The sequence below is a fragment of the Bidens hawaiensis genome, unplaced genomic scaffold (genome assembly GCF_021521415.1).
Source record: "Bidens hawaiensis isolate Kalapana, Puna unplaced genomic scaffold, B.hawaiensis_p1.1 tig00024267_1, whole genome shotgun sequence".
NCBI classification, from domain to species: domain Eukaryota; kingdom Viridiplantae; phylum Streptophyta; class Magnoliopsida; order Asterales; family Asteraceae; genus Bidens; species Bidens hawaiensis.
This window is the reverse complement of record NW_027493823.1, coordinates 14,132-33,364: the sequence shown is the minus strand read 5'-3', so window position 1 is coordinate 33,364 and position 19,233 is coordinate 14,132. Positions and strand designations below refer to the sequence as shown.

General features: G+C 41.8%; 1 protein-coding gene across 1 annotated transcript; it reads right to left on the bottom strand.

Annotated features, from left to right (window-relative positions):
- Positions 1 to 15,412: 15,412 nt before the first annotated feature.
- LOC143568960 (homocysteine S-methyltransferase 1-like) lies at positions 15,413 to 18,088 on the bottom strand. Its single transcript, XM_077054984.1, has 7 exons — positions 17,894 to 18,088; positions 17,157 to 17,213; positions 16,866 to 17,071; positions 16,419 to 16,548; positions 16,143 to 16,346; positions 15,977 to 16,048; positions 15,413 to 15,908 (listed from the first exon to the last, which is right to left on the bottom strand). The coding sequence occupies exons 1-7, from the start codon at positions 18,083 to 18,085 to the stop codon at positions 15,753 to 15,755; spliced, it is 1,017 nt and encodes a 338-aa protein (XP_076911099.1). The 5' UTR covers positions 18,086 to 18,088; the 3' UTR covers positions 15,413 to 15,752.
- Between the last annotated feature and the right edge of the window lie 1,145 nt (positions 18,089 to 19,233).

Sequence of the window (19,233 nt, the reverse complement as noted above, 5' to 3'; positions counted from 1 at the left end):
CCTGGTATCCCTCCCGCTCGTGAAGTCGAGTTTCGTGTTGATCTTGTCCCTGGTGCTTCCCCCGTAGCTAAATCTCCTTACCGTCTTGCGCCCGCTGAGATGCAAGAATTGGCAAGCCAACTTCAAGAGTTGACAGCTAAAGGATTCATTCGCCCTAGCTCTTCGCCCTGGGGTGCTCCGGTGTTGTTCGTTAAAAAGAAAGATGGATCGTTTCGCATGTGTATCGATTACCGCGAGTTGAACAAACTCACCATTAAGAACCGGTATCCTTTACCGCGTATTGACGACCTCTTTGATCAACTCCAAGGTGCCTCTTGTTTTTCCAAGATTGATCTCCGCTCTGGTTATCACCAGTTGCGCATCCGCGATGAAGATGTTCCGAAGACTGCTTTTCGAACTCGTTATGGCCATTTTGAATTCTTGGTCATGTCCTTCGGTTTAACCAACGCACCCGCCGTTTTCATGGATCTAATGAATCGGGTGTGTAGGCCTTTCTTGGACCGTTTTGTGATCGTGTTTATCGATGATGTTCTGGTGTATTCTAAGACCAAGGCCGAGCACGAGCAACATCTTCGGTTGGTGTTGCAAAAGCTTCGAACCGAGCAACTCTATGCTAAGCTTTCCAAGTGTGAATTCTGGTCTGATGAAGTACAGTTTCTTGGCCATGTTGTAAACAAGATGGGTATTCATGTCGACCCATCCAAGATTGAAGCAATCAAGAACTGGATTACGCCATCCTCTCCTTCTGAGATCCGTTCCTTTCTGGGCTTAGCTGGTTATTACCGGCGCTTCATTTCGAACTTCTCGAAGATCGCTTTGCCTTTAACAGCTCTAACGCACAAAGGTAAACCGTATATTTGGGGCTCGAAGCAAGAAGAAGCCTTTCTGACGCTCAAGCGTTTGTTGTGTGAAGCTCCTGTTCTTGCGCTACCTGAGGGTAATGAAGATTTTGTCGTGTATTGCGATGCCTCCAACCAAGGTCTCGGTTGTGTTCTTATGCAACGAGGCAAGGTTATCGCTTACGCATCAAGGCAACTCAAGGTTCATGAAAAGAATTATACAACTCACGACCTCGAACTTGGTGCAGTTGTTTTTGCCTTGAAGATCTGGAGACACTACCTTTATGGTACTAAGTGTATCCTTTACACTGACCATAAAAGCCTTCAGCATATCTTTGATCAAAAGGAACTTAACATGAGACAACGCCGATGGAACGAACTCATCAGCGATTACGATTGTGAGATCCGGTATCATCCTGGTAAGGCTAATGTGGTAGCCGATGCGCTCAGCCGAAAACCCAGCCAGCTTAACTGTATCTTGCCGCGCACCCAGCTTCACTTCGCGCCGATTCAAAGCAACCTTGAATCGCGTATTCGTGACGCGCAGCGCGCATCCATCAGTAATGGTAACCTTCGCGCCGAGTTAGCGTGTGGCGCGGAAGCGCATTTTGTCCCTAATCTGAGTGGAATTCTCTACTATCTCAATCGCATCTGGATTCCCTTTGATGAGAATCTTCGCGCTGATATCCTGAGTGAAGCGCACAAATCTCGATATTCTATTCATCCCGGCGCTGATAAGATGTACAAGGATTTGCGCATTACTTATTGGTGGCCCGGTATGAAGAAGGATATTGCTGTGTTCGTAGCTAAATGTCTGACTTGTTCTAAAGTAAAAGCTGAACACCAACGCCCATCTGGTTTGCTCGAACAACCAGAAATTCCTACGTGGAAATGGGAATGTGTAGCGATGGACTTTATTACCAAGTTACCTTTGACAACAAGCAAACATGATAGCATTTGGGTAATAGTGGATCGTTTGACTAAGTCTGCTCACTTTCTGCCCATTCGTGAAAACTACCATGTTGAGCATCTCGCGCAGCTTTATGTCAAGGAAATTGTCTGCCGCCATGGTACTCCTTTGAGCATCATATCCGATCGCGATGGCCGTTTTATATCCCGCTTTTGGAAATCTCTCCAATCTGCGTTAGGAACTCGCTTGGACATGAGTACGGCATATCATCCCCAGACTGACGGTCAGTCTGAGCGAACTATTCAAACTCTTGAGGATATGCTCCGATCTTGTGTTCTTGATTTTGGAGGTAATTGGGATTCGCACCAGCCTTTGATCGAGTTCTCTTATAATAACAGCTATCATTCCAGTATCGGTATGGCCCCATTTGAAGCACTTTACGGTCGTAAGTGCCGCTCCCCGATCTGTTGGAGCGAAGTGGGTGAAACTCAAATCACAGGACCCGAACTTGTTCAAGAGACAACCGATAAAATCGCCAAGATCCGTGATCATCTGCTGACTGCCAGAAGCCGACAGAAGAGTTACGCAGATCGTAGGCGGAAGCCTCTCGAATTTCAAGTTGGTGATCTTGTTCTCCTCAAAGTGTCGCCTTGGAAAGGTGTTGTCCGCTTTGGGAAGAAAGGTAAGCTTGCTCCTCGATATGTTGGACCATTCAAGATTCTCGCGCGTGTGGGAAAAGTTGCCTACAGACTTGACCTGCCGCCCGCGCTCAGTAATGTGCATCCAACGTTCCATGTATCCAATCTCAAGAAGTGTTTAGCCGACGAGAACCTTCACATTCCACTTGATGAAGTTCAAGTTAATGAAACTATGCATTTCGTTGAGAAGCCTGTTGAGATTATGGATCGCGAGGTAAAGCAAACCAAGCGCAGTCGTATCCCTATCGTGAAAGTTCGATGGGAGTCCAAGCGCGGAGCCGAGTTTACATGGGAAAGGGAAGATCAAATGAAGATCAAGTACCCGCACCTGTTCTCTGCGCAACCTACTTCGAGATAAATTTCGGGACGAAATTTCTTAAAGTAGGGGAGACTGTGACATCTGCCCCGATCCGACCCGACCCAGGTACCCGTTTCTCTGACCCGATCTCTTTCTTTTATGATTTAATATTTATTTATACTTATATTTTACTTTTAATAATAATAATATACTTTTCCTTCCCGCCTCTTTCTCTCTCTTTCTTTCCGCCATCCCGTCCCTCTCCTTCTCTCTTTCCGCCTTCTTTTCCCTCTTGTCGCCGTCCCGCCCTTACGTCTTGTTTCCCTCTTTTTCTTCTAACTCTTTGCTTGTCCTTTGTTCCTTCCCGCCTAAGGTTGTCTGCGCAGCTCCACGCGCCAGACCCCTTACAAGGAATCCTGCGTGAAGACCACCTGTTTCAGCGATACGCGAGACGAACTCTTCTCGCAGCGCGCTAAGAATTGTAATTCTTCTCGCAGCGCGCTAAGAACGGTAGTTCTTCCCGCGACGCGCTAAGGATTTGTAGTTCTTCTCGCAGCGCGCTAAGAATCGTAGTTCATCCCTCGACGCGCGAAGAATTATAGTTCTTCCCGCGGCGCGCTAGGAATTTTAGTTCCTCCCGCGGCGCGCTAAGAAATGTGATTCTTCCCGCGGCGCGCTTAGTAATGTAGTTCTTTCCGCGACGCGTTAAGGTTAGTTCTGTCTGCCTTCGCGCTCGCGCTCTCTTGACCTTTTGTGTCAGCCTTCTCGCGCTAAACCCTTTGAGTTTTCTTCTGTTTAATCTAGCCGTTTGCTTTTGTGTTGTCTTATCTTTTGAGCTGTTGACCTAATCTGCTTTATGTCTGAAAAGCCACTTTTGGCGCAGCATGCGCACCAACCCCATTGGTTGGCAGATAAAGTGACTGACATTTTCTTTGGAGATCTGCTTTTTCCATGCTTGACCTGTACCTTTATCTGAACCGCCCATGCTTTTTTTTTACTGTTCCCTGACAGCTTTATCTTGCCCCCTGCAGCTGCCATATCTTTCCATATCTTTTGCTTTTGGATTCTTATGCTTTTTGATATCTTTTGCTTGATCTTGTTTAGATCCTTTCCCTTTTTCTAGGGATTGTGTTCCCTAGGGTTTCTCTATAAATAATAATGTTATTTTCCTAACACTACACACACAAAACACTTAATCTCTCCTGTTCTCTTGCTCCTTGCTCTCTCTGCCGTCTTCCTCTCTGCCTCCGTCTTCCTCCCTGCTCTGCCCTGCTTTTCCGGTAATATATATATATTATATATAATAATTTACTTATTAATTATGCTAACTTATAATCAAGACTTAAAACAAATCATTAAAACAATAATCCTATTTATAGGTTAACTTGTGCTTGTTTAAAGTTGGTTCTTGCTTTATCTTACACCGCATCGTTTATCAAGTGAGTAATCTCGTACCTAATCCCTTTTTGTTTTTAATGTTTTGGGATGTTCATGTGTTCATACAAACTTAGAGTCTTAAACTGTTTATGAACTTTAGTCGCGCAGTATCCCATGTGTTGAGGACGTAGACTTGGCTGTTTATTTATATGTGTGGATCATTAACCGTCTTGTCGGTCTATTCCGCAGTTTTCATGGTACCATTAGATGAACACGGGAGAACTATCGTTTATGATTTTCTCTTTTGTTTACACATGCACAGTTTGTCTTGTTTGTGAGCTCAATTGTGAGCACTGGCAGTCTTATGAATCTTAGAGTTGGTCCCGATCAGATTACACCCTTGTTGAAAACCAGACATACACATGTTGCGCGCAGATTTATTGTTACCTATGTATTGTATTAAACTTGATTTCTCACCAACACGCAAGTGTTTGACGTTTTATTTTAACACATGTTCAGGTTTGCAGTAGCTGTTTTGGAGCTTGTGGACACCTAGGAAGTTTTCTTTATTTTGGACCTAGATTAAAATGTATCAAGACAAGTTATTGCTGTTTTATTATTATGATTTATAATATATTGATTTATGATGATTTATGTTATCTTGTGTTTACCCTGCGCGTGCGCGAATGAACGTATTTATTAAATATTGACACCCAATAGTGTCACGAGTAATGAAACAATATGTGGCGCCCCGATGTATAATCCGCCTTTGGTCGGGGTGTTTCACCATCCAACACAACATGGAAGGGAGCTCAATTACACAGTGCATGTAGATCAATTCCAAACTTGTAAAAGAAAAGGCCCAGAGCCACTTCTAATGGAAATGATTCTCCTTATCACATTGACGCTGATAATCTTACATTTATACTTATGAACTTTCCACACTGATATGCCGGTCTTCACCGCATACATAAGTGGGGAAGTAAGTCGTTGCGTGTGGAAGGCGGCAAAACCCGCATAAACATAAAAAACGGCCAACCTTCACGCAGGTCAGTCATAGGTAAAGTTTGGTCATCCTACTAAATGCAAGTGACGGTCTTACCCGCACAATCATGATAGAGGAAACTGAACATTAACCTATTGACAACCGCGCGTCGAACGGTTAATTTATTCAGAACACTTAGAAAATATCTTCAAGGAAAAAATGAGGAAAACCTCCACGCAGGTCAGATATAGGTAAAGTTTAGCCATCTTATTAAGTGCAAGTGACGGTCTTACCCGCACAATCATGAAAGAGGAAGCAAAACTTTAACCTATTATCTGCCACGTTGATAGGTTAACTTATTCAAAGTACTTAAGAAATTGCTAAGTTAAACTAAAGTATGCACAAGCGAATCATATATTGTTTATGCGGCAAAACAAGTGCCAAATTAAACTATACTATGCATGAGCAAGTCGTATAACGTTTATAAAGCAAGAGTGACGGTCCTACCCGCACAAAGGATTTACATTCCATAAAATTTCAAGTATTACAAGAATGGCCGGGTATCTACCCGCCTACAAGAGTGTAAATCTATACAAAAACATAAACCTATCCTAACAGTGGAAAGGGATCTAAAGGTTCAAGCTTCAGGACCACTTCCTCCAAACCCACTTGTACTCGCACCATCACTTGGCTGTGGCGGTTCAAGGAAGGTCTTGAGAATGGTTAACCCATCATCAGCAGTAGCAACTTCGTTCACCTTCTCCACCACTGGATGCGGGAAGGCAGCATACTGGTTCACTGCTTGGTCATAAGCAGCTTCAGTATCCACATCATATAAAGGGAAGTTGGAAGGCGGGATGCCCTTCTCAACGAACCCTAGACCAAGCAGGAAGCCAGCCTTTTCCCCATCCTCATGAGAAGCATTGAGGGCTGCGCTCATGGCATCGTCATATGATGTGTCCGTAAAGACCCGATGCACAACCTACAAAACAAAAATACAAGTATCAAAACCTTTTCTAAGTATAAAGAAAAGCGTAAAGACATTATGAAGCTAAGCTTACCTGCGACAACGCTTCTCGTAGAAGCCATTCCTTGGTAACCAGAGCCTCCTGGAGGGCAGCTTGAGCTTGGTTACGGGCGCGTTCGGCTTCACTTTTGATAAGGTTGGCAAGCAACACTTCCTTAGCAGCAGCCTCTTCAACGCCCTTTAGCTTACGCTCAGTGTGGTCAAGCATACCCCTCTGGTCCAAGATTTCTTGAAGCTTCTTGGCGTCTTCCATGGCCAAGGCGTCATGAGCCTGCTGGAGCCTCTCTAATTTGGCTTTGAGCTCCTCATTCTCGGTGCGTAGAGGCTCAGCAACAGCTTCAGCCCTGGTGGCCCTCTCAGTTGAGTTCCGAGCGGTTTCCTTAGCTAACCGAAGTTGTTCGTTGACAGCTTGGGCAGCCTTGGAACGGGCCTCGAGACGGGCCTGAACTTCAACCTCAAGGGCCTTGAAGTCCTTCTCCTTCTCCGCAGCAACGGCGGAGAGCCTCCTGTTCTCCTCCCGGACAGCCCGCGCCTGAGCTACTTCTTGGATACGAGCTGCTTTTAACTTGTCGTTTTCACGACAAAGCAGCTCGACGCGCGGCTACATCCGGGCAAGGAGAATTCGAAGCTCGTTTGTCAGCCTACCCTCCTGGTAGCTTGACATAGCTTCTCCCAGTGCACCACTGGGGGCGGCGTGGCGCGCCCACTCGACGCAGTCCACAGCCGTCCGAAGGGTGGTTCCTCGGCGGATGTTTCACCGCGGAACAAACACCTCATTCGAATCCGACACTGCAAAAACAAAAAGCAGCTAGGAAAAGATGATAAAAAAAAACATAACAGGTCAAAATAACCCTACGCACCTGTACGGTCGACGACAGGCCTGTAGCCGCCAAACCCATCACCCGAACCTAACGGATATCCATCCAAGAGGTCAGGCAGATGGGAAGGAGGCAGAGATTGGCTAGACGCCGCAACCCCGGACATACATGAAGGACCGGCCGTAGTCGCCGGCGCCGGAGGAGGAATGGCGGAGGCCGCCGTGGTAGAGACCAACGGAGGTGAACTCACCGGAGGTGAACCACAACCGCGGTCGTTGCTGCGGAAGAGACCACAGAAAAACTCACCGCCGGCTCAGTGAAAGAATCAGTGAATATGGCACTGACAACCGGCGGAGACGTCGTCACAGTTGGAGCAGTTGCCTCAACCGAGTGAGCAACTGAACCAACTGAAGCAGGCGCAGCCGCCTGGGTTATCGCCTCAGGTAGGTTGACCAAACCTACCATCATGGGTCCGGAGGTGCTCCTCCCCGCTCCACCCTGGAATGCGGTAGCATCCACGCCTACACGAAGACAAGATATATAAGTATAATGGCGGAAAGATATGAAGTTAAAAGTAAAGGAAGTTTGTACTTACGAGTCCTCTTGAGCTTGAAGGTACGAACAGGCGGGGACGAATCCGATGGAACCGGCCTCTTTACGCCGGTCACCGTCGCTGTACTGGGCTGCCCGGAGGTGACAGCCGTCTCAACCTCCGGAGCAGTGATCTCAACACCACTAGGGTTCCCCGCCACCTCCTCGCTTTCGGTCTCTGAGTCAGACCGATTCACCGGATCGGCAGTTAAGGCAACCTTCGCCTTCCCCTTCCCGCCAGCAGCCTTCTTCTTCCTCACGAAGAATGGACCATCTGCGGATTCCTCATCAGAAGATGACAAGATTAGAGGAATTCCAGCAGAGGTTTGAGCATTGACAGGTCGAGGGTTAAACAACTCCTTACCTGGCCGCGTGGCGCTTAGAATCGGGTGGCCCGGCGGGTAGACCTCCACGAACCGATCCGCCGTTTGCTCAAGATTGGGCAACTCGTTCTCATCTAGAGCACGAGTACCCATCCGAGCAGGACCATCACTCTCCCGCGGCTGCAGGAGAGACTGCAAGTCGTTTCCCTTTGAAAACAAAAAGAAAAAACGGTTAGAACAAAAACCCTAAATTAACGGATAATATGAAGCATACCGTAAGGGACAGAGTTCAAACCGTATTCGAGGACAATGGGAATCTGTGACGCCTCCTTCCACACCCGGCTCATCCCGAGCATCACCATCCCGGACTCCGCAAAGCGGTAAACCGGAGATTGGATCCGGGAAATCTTGGAAAACCATTCTGCCTCCTGGTAGTTGGAGGCGTGAAGGCTGGGGAGTGCTCTCCCGTTCTTGAATGTCATCGCAATAGGGACGACACGGGCAGAGATGTAAAAGAACTCCCGCTTCCAAGACCAAAGACTGCGCTCGGTAGCACAAATCTTCAAACCCTTGATCAGGGTGACCAAGGTATACCACCCCTGGATGCACCTCCAGGAATAGAAGGTCATCAGGCGGTCGACATGGGGCTCCACGCCCAGAATGAGGCACACCCATTCAAAATGGCGAATCTTGGCGATCGCCATTGGGTGTACCTCCGTCAGATGTACACCGTGTCTCTCCAGAACACGGTACACAAACTTCGTCAATGGGAACCTGAGATTCCCATACACGAAGAAGGCGGCATACACCCCTATCTTGCCCTTGGGGGCATCGTACACCGTCTGATGAGGCTTAGGAAACTCAGGCTCGAAAGGCTCGAGCATGAACTTCCTAACAATGTACTGGTACAGATCGACGTAAGAGCACACTGGCACTCACCAGCAGTACTCTTATCGTCCTTATCAGAAGTAGACGACGGATTCTCGGCATACACGTCAGACTCCTCGGCGGTAGCCTCAAGATCATGAACAGAAGACATGTTTTGGATGTAAAGAAGAACGATTTCAGGAGAATGCTCGACAGAAAAGTTAGAGTATTCTCCGGAAATCGTTTAGAAGAAGAAGAGAGGTGAAACTGTGAGTTGAGATGCAACCTCTCCTCCCTTTATATACTCATCGCAATGAATGCGATGAATTTAATGCGGAAGAGAGAGGAAAACACTGGTGCAATGAAACTATGACACGTGGAAAAAGCAAGCTGGCAACAGCTGTTGACAGGACGCGTGCCGTAAACTTCGCGGCCACGCGCCCGAAAACTCGCGCCCACGCGCCTGAAAAAGCGTCTGGAATGACCATATACTGTCACGTCGCCATAACTTCCTGCACGTCCTGACACTGCCAGAAGAAACCGTCGGACGACGTTTCAACAGTTTGGACTGTTCTTATCCTTTCACCAACTCTTCGAATTTCAAAAAGATTCAAAAGTAAGCGGGACTATACCCCTTACCTTGGCAACCAAGTAACTATAAGACAGGTGCGAGTACAGTGTTAAGGCAAAACCCTTCACATACTTAGCACCCGCAGGGAATTAAAGCCAAGAATACCTCGGCAACCAAGTAACTATAAGACGGGTGCGGGTACAGTGTCAAGGCAAAACCCTTCACATACTTAGCACCCGCAGGGAATTGAAGCCAGGAATACCTTGGAAGTAAAGTAACTATAAGACGAGTGCGGGTACAGTGTCAAGGCGAAACCCTTCACATACCTAGCACTCCGCAGGGAATTGACACCAAGAAGGATCTTCTGGGCCATGCTTGCGGAAACGGGAATAACATCCCCGTATAGCGGGAACGTCGAGAACTAGATTGTTTGAAGCTCCAAGATGGAATTAGTTGTTTTAAAATAATTGATCACTATGTTCAAAACTACCAAAACCTCATGGAGAATCTACACAAGTGGAACTCAACGCTCCTGACTTGCGAGGAGGTTACAGACCTACCCGTATCATACCCAAAGATCAAGCAGAAAAGTCGGGAATTTCTGCACGTGACATTAGGACTTCCGCGGGAAGAATCCCCATGGAAAACCTTAAAACTAAACCCTTTTCAAAACCCTTTGCTTAAGTCCAAAAGTTCACCTCACTTATTAACAATTCATGAGAAGAACATTGGACTGGGGGGACTTGAAGAGGTAGGTCCCAGCAGAGCCCAGTTGGACCCGCAAGACTCACCTCAAAGAGGGACGTCTGCGCAGTTGAACCCGCAAGACTCACCTTCAACAGGGACGTCAGCTCAAAGGCTAAACTCGCAAGACTCACCTTGAAGAGACGTCTGCGCAGAAACCAACTGGATCCGCAGGACCCACCATGCTCAGAGACGTGACGTCCTTACGCGCAGTACGCAAGCTGTTCCCGCAGGAAAAGCCTCCCAATGGTCGACGTACTCCGCCTGTTCCCGCAGCAACGGATACTAGCCATCAGGGAAGGCTACCCGCGCAGCAAGGCTACACGCACAAGGCACTTAACTCTTAAATAATTCAGTAATGTCACCTGAAGAAGGAGTGAGCAAGCCGGGAACACTCCCGCACAAACCCGGGAACACTCCCGCACAAATGAGCCAGTCCGTACGATACTGGAGGATCTTTTGTACTGTACCTGACGAGGTATGGACAAGAGATCTGACCAAAGATACGACAGCTCACTGACAACAGTATGACGTGCAGCACGCTCTTGTACTGTATGTCACTATCAGCCGCTGCCTACTCACCAACCTGTCGGAGGACGTGCATAGCCTGCAGTTGGTGGAACAGGAATAGTACACAGCCGGCCTGGTCACTATCAGCCGCTGCCTACCCACCAACCACCAGCATGGCACGTGCGTAGCCCACAGTTGGCAGAACAGGAATACTATTCAGCCGGCTGTACCTGCTTGGAAACCTACCTTCGGCTATAAATACTCCAACACCTTAGAATGGTATGGACACATTACATTACATTACCTTATCACATCTTATCTTTTCTAGCAATCTCTTAATATACACTTATATTCAAGAGCAATCTAGTCTGATTCTCACGCCGGAGGGTGGTCACAAGGAGGTACCCCCCCTTCTAAGTGACGAGCTCACAGTGTCTGTTTTGCAGGTCACCAGAAGAACCATCTTTGCCGGACATAACCCCTCGTGGGAAACATCTATTTAACCCCCCAGATTATCCGTAATCTGCCCGGGGTCGATTAGTGTTTCTTCATCCACAAATCATATATTTATAATACAATCGCTATTACTTTTTATAGGCTTCAATGCTGATTGTTGTCTACTGATGGTCACCGATATATCATTCGATATTTGTCTTTGGGTCGTAATTAGTCTTTTTCATTTAGCTCATAATCAAATTATTTTCGCTAAAGAAAATTACATACCCTTTAAATATGTGTTGAAAGGATGATATATTGAGTTAAATAACATATAGTGTTGCTAACTTATTGTATAACTTTACCCAAAACCCAATTCAACCCAACATCCTCCTAACAAATGTTTTGATGTACCTTAAATTAAAGAGTGTGAGAGAGAAAAGTATTAAAACTATATCTTGTAAATATATCAGAAGATTAAGGGGTCCACTGACCAAAACAACAAATGATTTGCCAGTATAGAGAAGTCAGAAGCTCAATAAAATGACCATATTGCATTCAACACATTCTTCTCTTATATTAAAATTATTTTGTGAGATTATTTTTGTAACAAAATTAAGAAATTAAATTAATTGACAAGAAATTTTCAACTTAATTTTTATTAGATTTTCTAAAAAATCTTATTTGATTGAAAAGAATGATTTCGGGAAGGATGATTCGGGATGAGGTTTTGGGTCAGTACCGATTTCATCATTGTTCTTCATAACCGCTCTGGTACTAAACCCACCCCACACTCATTCTGCACCCACTGTGTCCACCTTAGCGTAAAACAATTAGACTCTACTAAAAGATAATATAAAAGTTAAACTACGGAAAAAAAGTATTTTCTGTCCCAAGTATATTTATTAATAGAAAGAGTACTATCTAGAAAGTCATCATGCTTATAATGAATTATTATTATTAAAATTAAAAAAAAGTAAAAAGAAAAAACTTGATTGTATCATTTATGATTTTCTTGGGTTTGTGGGGATCATTTTTCCTAGAGATGTCAATGAAATTTCTAAATTTGTTGTGCATTTAATTTCCACAAAGAATTTGTATGATCAAAAGTGACGAAAGCATAAAACATGTCCTCCAACACTGTTATGGTCACAGTAATCTATTTTGTATAGATTTTAAATAAACTTCCAATATATTTAATTTCATATATATGCGTCATGTAAGGGTACGCTTATAGTAGTAGGCCACATCCATATCTTGTTATGGAGTTAATGTTTTGTTTAATCAAATCCATGTATGCATTGGCGAAGGATACTTGGGGCCTGGGGTGGCCCCGACCCCTCCGTTTTTTTGCGCGGTGGTGTAAATTTACTCGTTTTTGTTCGATATTTTTATATGTAGTGTAAATTTATCCGTTTTCAACCAAAAATTTAATCCCGGCTCCCTCTGTTTACGGTATTTTTAATGTGTATTTTCGTCCGGCCACCTCGACATCTTCGTCTAAGCCTCGCCACTGCTATGCATATCATTGATTTAGTCACGGTGTATTGGGGCCGGTTTAACGTGGATATATATATGTAAACAGTACGTGTATATATCTTATTATAATATTAACATTAACGAACCCAGTAATTTTTTCATTGGTGTCATAATTTTATAACAAGAAAATAAACTAAAATTCAATGAGTATATCAGTATATGGTTTACCTTTTTAAAGGCAAATTTCTTTTTACTTACAACAATTTGAACTCATAAACTTTGAGTGTTTAAAAGACTTTGTCTTTATTATTGGGTCAACGACACGTGACATGTTTACTAATCAAACAATAAGTCTTCTAAAGTTACCATCATACAAATCATTTACAATGCCAATTAAGATATTAATTAGGCTGAGGGTAGTGGGGGTGAGCGGGAGGCGCGGCCGCCTACTTGGCTCGCGAATACCGCTACACCCCTAAGGTGATTGGGGGCGCGGTTGGCCGCCGTGGCTAGGACCGCAGGGCTACTAGCAGTTGGGGATGTTTTGGTTTTTAAAAAAATAGCCGTTGGGCTATTTTAAATTGTTTTTTTTTACAAATCCATTATAAATAACTACCCCATTTTATAACGATAACACATTATTCTCACTACATTTCTCTCTAATAATTTAAGAATCTATCAAGTTACAAACCATGTCGGGTTGGGGTAATATCATCAACGACACTCAATTTCCCGAGGGATTGAACTACTGCCATACGACCAAGCGCTAATTGAGGAAGAAAAAGCACGGATTCGAAAGGAATTGACAACACAAAAATAAAAACGCTATTTATATGTATTTTTTTATTTTCCTTTTTCTTTTTTCATTTTCTTTTCCTTTTTATTTATGTTTTAATGAAGTATTTTAATTTATATTTGTGTGTATAACAAAAAATAATAAATAAAAAAAATCAATCAAGCCCCTGATCACCTGGACCACTACACCCTCTGGGGCTTGGTTGTGGGGCTTGATCCTGTGCCACATCAAAGCCTACGTGGCGCAAATATATTGGATCACTTGGGGCTTAACCAAGCCCCACTACCCTTAGCCTTAGTAGTGCATGACACGATTATAGTCATAAATGAAATAGTAGTTGACACAAGCAAATGGGCTTACGGGTTATGGCCTTGGGTGTTGAATGTAAGATAATTGAAAGACTAAAAGGACTTGTATGATTATTATCATGTAAACTTACAAACTCTACTTTTCATAGCAACACCATTAAATAACAAAAAGATAGTTTCGTGTTGACACTAGTGATGGTTAGATGTACATATTGAACCAGTTTGGGATCTAAACCCGGTTCCTAGTTTGAAATTGATCCAATCTACAAACCGGTCTGGGATCGAACCAAACTGCTTGTTTATAATCGGTTTGATAACTTCTTTCAAACCATATGACCCGTTTCCCCATACAAACCAGCTTTAAACCGAACCTTTTTTTTTACTAGATTTGGGCCTATCCGATTGGGTTTGGGCCTATATCCGGTTTTGTGCACCTTTAGTGATGGTCTTAATACCGTAGGATATCAGCTCAGCAAGCCCATTAAAAATTAAAATTTGGTTTTCGGTTCAAGACCAACCCATTAGAAATTCTTGCAAGTTCCATATTTATAAACACAACAAAAAGATTTTTTTGGTCCCGGCCCAACGCGATCCTAACGCTCTTCGGTTATGATTTTCCAATTTTCAGGTTCAAGTCCAGTCTTGGTCGGTATGGTAGTCTAGTTTTGACCCAAAGCACACCCCTAGGTGTCTGAGATCTTTTTCAGTATATGGATCAAAAGTAACAATCTATTATGAATTTTTTCTATTAAATTAATTTAAGAAGATTGATGAATCAACATTAAAATGACATATACAAAAAGCCTAAGTATAATATGAGTTGGGTTGTATCAAAGTGGGTTGAATAAGAAATAAAAAGGGATAAAAAAAGATCAAGAAAATTAATGGGTTTCAAATAAAATAAAAATAAAAATAAATAATAAAAACAAAACCCTACACATTGGACAAAACAACATGCCTATTATCAATGTGTCATGTAAGGGATTCATCTTTCTCACCTAACATAGATGTAGAATGGAAGGTGTACGAATATATTGTTAAAAATGTGCTTAACTTTCAAGCTTTATAACATCCTTTTATTTTATATGATTATCTATAATAACTACCTCAAAAAACTTTAATGCAACTAAGGACTTGATGTCTTGATGTTTTATATAACCTATAACTAAAACCTTTCTATTCGTAGTTACTATATATATATATATTGTGTATTTATGATTGTGTACCGCTTGATATCTCTAAGAATTGAATTGCTCTTTCAAATTGAAACAATTCGTTGGAACTCACGAATTTCTTTATAGGATAAGACCGAAAGAGTTTCCAATAACGAAACTATTTTAAGACTGGTAGTCCATACCCTAAACTCGACCAAGAAATATCGTATTAAGCATTGGCAAAAATTGTTCTTAAGTAGTTACTTTGGGTTGGGTTGTCGGGTGAAAACAAGCTCCGCTCCTTGGACCCCAATCTAGGGGCGGTGCCCCTTTGGAATCCCCCATTGCTTAAATACTTGGAATCAAGATAGTAATCAGACAAATAGACGCTTCACACTTACTAACTTTTTCTATGTATATTATGATTCTCTTTGATCAACAAGTTAACACAGTTACACCTATTAAATGATAGTAATCACACTAAAATAACCATTTACATATACAACAAAATTTTTCAAAACAAACCTGGCTGGCATGTTTCAAATCAACATAAATACTAAGCCCCTAGTGAGGACATATGACATTCAAATATTCAATCAAGAAAGGCCACATAAAGACAAATGAAAATGCAATGACACCTAAAAGAAAGCAATTCAAATATCCAAGTCAACCAGACTGGCCCAAGTCATACAAAACAACAAAGTGACAAACCATGTCACATGAAGCAACAAACCATGTGTCAAAAGGTTCTAGCCAACAAGCCATTAACAAACCATGTGGTCAAAAAGTTCTAGCCAGCAACAAAGTAGCAAACCATGTGTCAAGTTCAAGCCAACAACAAACCATATGTCACATTTGAACCAAGTGCATTTGTATTTCTTTTAACATAGAGACCATGACACTAATCTTTTCATTTATAATAAAATAAAATAAAAGCAATGAATAAATAGGCCCATTTTTTTAATGGCTACATGGTTAGACTTATATTATATCAATATTACCCTAAACCATACATTTTTCATTCAGTTACTAGCCAACGAACCGCGCTTCAAACCCTTCGAAAGACCACGAATAGTCGAAGGTGTAGTCCGACAACAACCACCAATAAGTTTAGCTCCTGAATCGCGCCATCTTGTCGCTAAAACCTTAAACTTGTCGTCATTAAAACACTTGCATGGCTACATAAGACGACAAAACATCATTAAAAACAAACACAAACAAACATAAATATAATCAAATAACTCACCAGCCATTTTTTCGCAATACCATCCCAAATCTCACCACTATTCGGATAAACAACGATCACTTTCCTAGTTAACTGCACATCAGATAAAAATATATTAATTAATTATCCTCGTTACATTACTTTATATAGCTGATTAATAATACATAATATTAATAATATTATTTACCTCGTTAAACTTTTGAACGAGGCTGTGAACAAATTGTGGAGGGGCACAATTAATCCCAACCGCAGCTATTCTTTCACTAGCGTTAATAACTTCAAGGCAATCCGCAAAGCTCTCACCCGAAGGTGCATTTACACCATCAACCGTACTGTAACAAATCCAAGACGGGATTTGAACATGTTCCTCTTCAAGTAACTCTACAATAGCCTGTTAGAATATAAACATTAGAATCATAGATTTCGTGAAGTTAAAATGAAAATGTGACATGTGATTTATTACTTGAGTTTCTAGCTTATTCGGAATGGTCTCGAAAGCGAGCATATCCGGACCCGCTTTAACGAGAACTTGCAGCCTGCGTCTGTGGAAGTCTTTCAGTTTGTTCAAATCCACATTTTCCCCATAATTTCCACTGAAATAGAAAAAATATTAGAAATAATTTTTTAAAAATAATACGACTAAACTGCCAAAATCGTCCTTGAGGCATGGTCACTTTTCCCACTTTCATCCAAAATGTTTTGTTTTCCTTTTTTCCTTATTATTATTATTATTATTATTATTATTATTATTACTTTTTTGCAAGTGGACCCTTTCAGGTTTCACGAGCTTCACCAATTTTGTTCAAATCGATAACTCTGTCTATTTTCAACGTTAACTCAGGGGTATAAACGTCTTTTTAACAGTTTACTCAAATTATATTTTATAAACTATGAATACAAATTTGTTTACCTGTATTCTGAACCATCTGCAAGATATGCACCATAGCTACCAATGGAGGCTGCAACAAGAGCTCGATTATACGAATGATCATCGGTTTTCTCCACGGATTTCCAGAAAACATCACGGGCATCCGTCGCTAATTTCACGCTCTTTTCGAGTATTTTTTCCGCTTGTTCAAGGGACAGTCCTCTGGATATGAATCCAGGAATTGTAGCCTGAAATTTACATCAAACATTTCGGGTTTTTTTTTTTAACAAATTCAATTTTTCATATGTGAAATTAATGTGAAATTGCACACACCTGATACGAAGACGATACGATTATATCAGCACCAGCTTCCAGATACTCCAAATGAACCTACATTGCATTCGGATTATGAGATCATTCGCAATTACGTATTTATAGGGGTGCAAACTAGCTGAGCTGCTCGCGAGCTACTCGAGATTAGATCCATAAGTCAATCCGAGCCTCAAAATAAATCTCGTTTAGTTATCAAGCCAGGCTCTTGTTTAGGCTCATCAATCCTTAACGCTCTTTATTTATAAGTTTTACCACTTTTAGATTTCTATATATTAATTTCATAAAACAGAGCTCGAGCTGAGGTTAGGCTTGTTTAGTTTTTTTTTCTCAAAATATGTAATATAATTTAAAAAAAAAGCATATAAAAATTAGTTAATAATTATAAAACAAGCCAAGCCCGAGTTTGACAAAACAGCTCGAGTTCTCGTAAATCTTGAATTAATTATTAATTTTTAATTTATTAATAACTAAAAAATATATATATTAATTAAAAAGAACTCAAAACAAGCCAACTTTGAGCTCTCGTAACTTCGTAAGTCACATTTTTAGAGATGCACATTTTTTACTGAATACCGGTACAGACAAAAAACAATCATTACTAGTACCAGTACTCAACTTTCATGTTTTCGGTACCAGTACCATTCATTTTCAATATTTTTAATTCCACCAAACCAAAAAACTCGGTACAAGCCTATTCGGTATACAGTTTCACTCATTTACATTAAAACGCGTGTTACCTTGGAAATAAGATGAGGGGTATCAATCAAACAAAGTGCACTCCACAAGGGATCATTAATAAACCCACCATGAATCTCAAGTTGTGTCGCGAACCCGCCATCAATAACCACGCACCCGCCAGCCTTTTCGATAAACTCTTCTAGCAAACCGGGCTTGTTTTCGTAGTTTTTTGGCTCAAACAAGACACCCATTGGCCTCAAAGTTTGTTATGTGTAATGTGTACGAGTTGAGAAGGTGATATTGGTTGAGTATATATAGGGTGTGTATGAGATGTAATATAAGATGGTGTAATGTTGAAGCATATATAAGTAATAACAGGCTGTATTTGTTTAAAAGAATGAGGTGGGATTAATATTATTATGTATTTAAAGGCGTTATTGGCGGTGAATGGAGACGCGTATTTGAATTAGATTCTTACTTGAATTCCACTTTGCCATAATATTATATTCTATACTTGAATGTAGTGCCCTGCTTGCGGTGCGCGCATATAATGTATATATGTGTGAACCCTCGGGTGGGCAAAAGTAAAATTGCACTAATTTTGACGTTATTTTACTAATTTTGTGAAAATAACGTTTAAAGTGATGGAAGGTTAATCAGGCATCATGTGGTGGCGTTGATAGCCGAAAGACAAGGGTACATGCACCAATCAGCCGGCGTCCCGATGATTGAGTGCTATGTGCCTTATGTAATATGTCCAAGGCTTGATGCAAAACTACTATCGAGCCGGGGGTCTCACCGGAAGCAGCCTCTCTATCCCCATGGGGTAGAGGTAAGGCTGTCTACATCTTACCCTCCTCAGACCCTACCATAGCTTTGCTATTGGTGGGATATACTGAGTACGATGATGATGATGATGATGATGATGATACTTGAATGTGAATTTACTTGGGGTTTGAGGCCGGCTTCTAAATGAAGTTTTTTTATCAAAATGGGTGAAGAGGAAAAAGTATTTATCTATATAGGTTATTTTAAAAATATTTACCAAAATAAGGATTTTTTGGTTTCTCTCTCCTTTTTATTTAATTCTTTCTCCTTTTTATTTAATTCTTTGTGGCTCATAGTCCTGGTTCTTCGATCACAAAACCCAGGTTCAATATTCATACAACTTCAACCTTTTTATTGATTTCATGTTTTTTTATATGTACATGATTTGATTTAATTTTTTCATAAATTTTCTCATACCACAGGTCCATTCTTCCACTTGTCCGAATGTTTGAATTTGTTTAATAGAACAATAGCATGTATGTGGGTTTGATTATTTTATTTTGTATATTTTTCTATTTGTTTTTGTTCACTGTGATGTTGCTTCTTTTTATTTGTTATTATAATATTTACT

What these genes read in the sequence shown, in the direction of transcription:
- LOC143568960 (XM_077054984.1), bottom strand. Translation starts at nt 18,085, where the DNA reads ATGGGTGTCTTGTTTGAGCCAAAAAACTACGAAAACAAGCCCGGTTTG. An exon ending in TCGTATCGTCTTCGTATCAG is followed by an intron (nt 17,072 to 17,156) that starts GTGTGTGCAATT and finishes TGTAAATTTCAG; the next exon opens with GCTACAATTCCTGGATTCAT. An exon ending in TCGTTCAAAAGTTTAACGAG is followed by an intron (nt 16,049 to 16,142) that starts GTAAATAATATT and finishes TCTGATGTGCAG; the next exon opens with TTAACTAGGAAAGTGATCGT.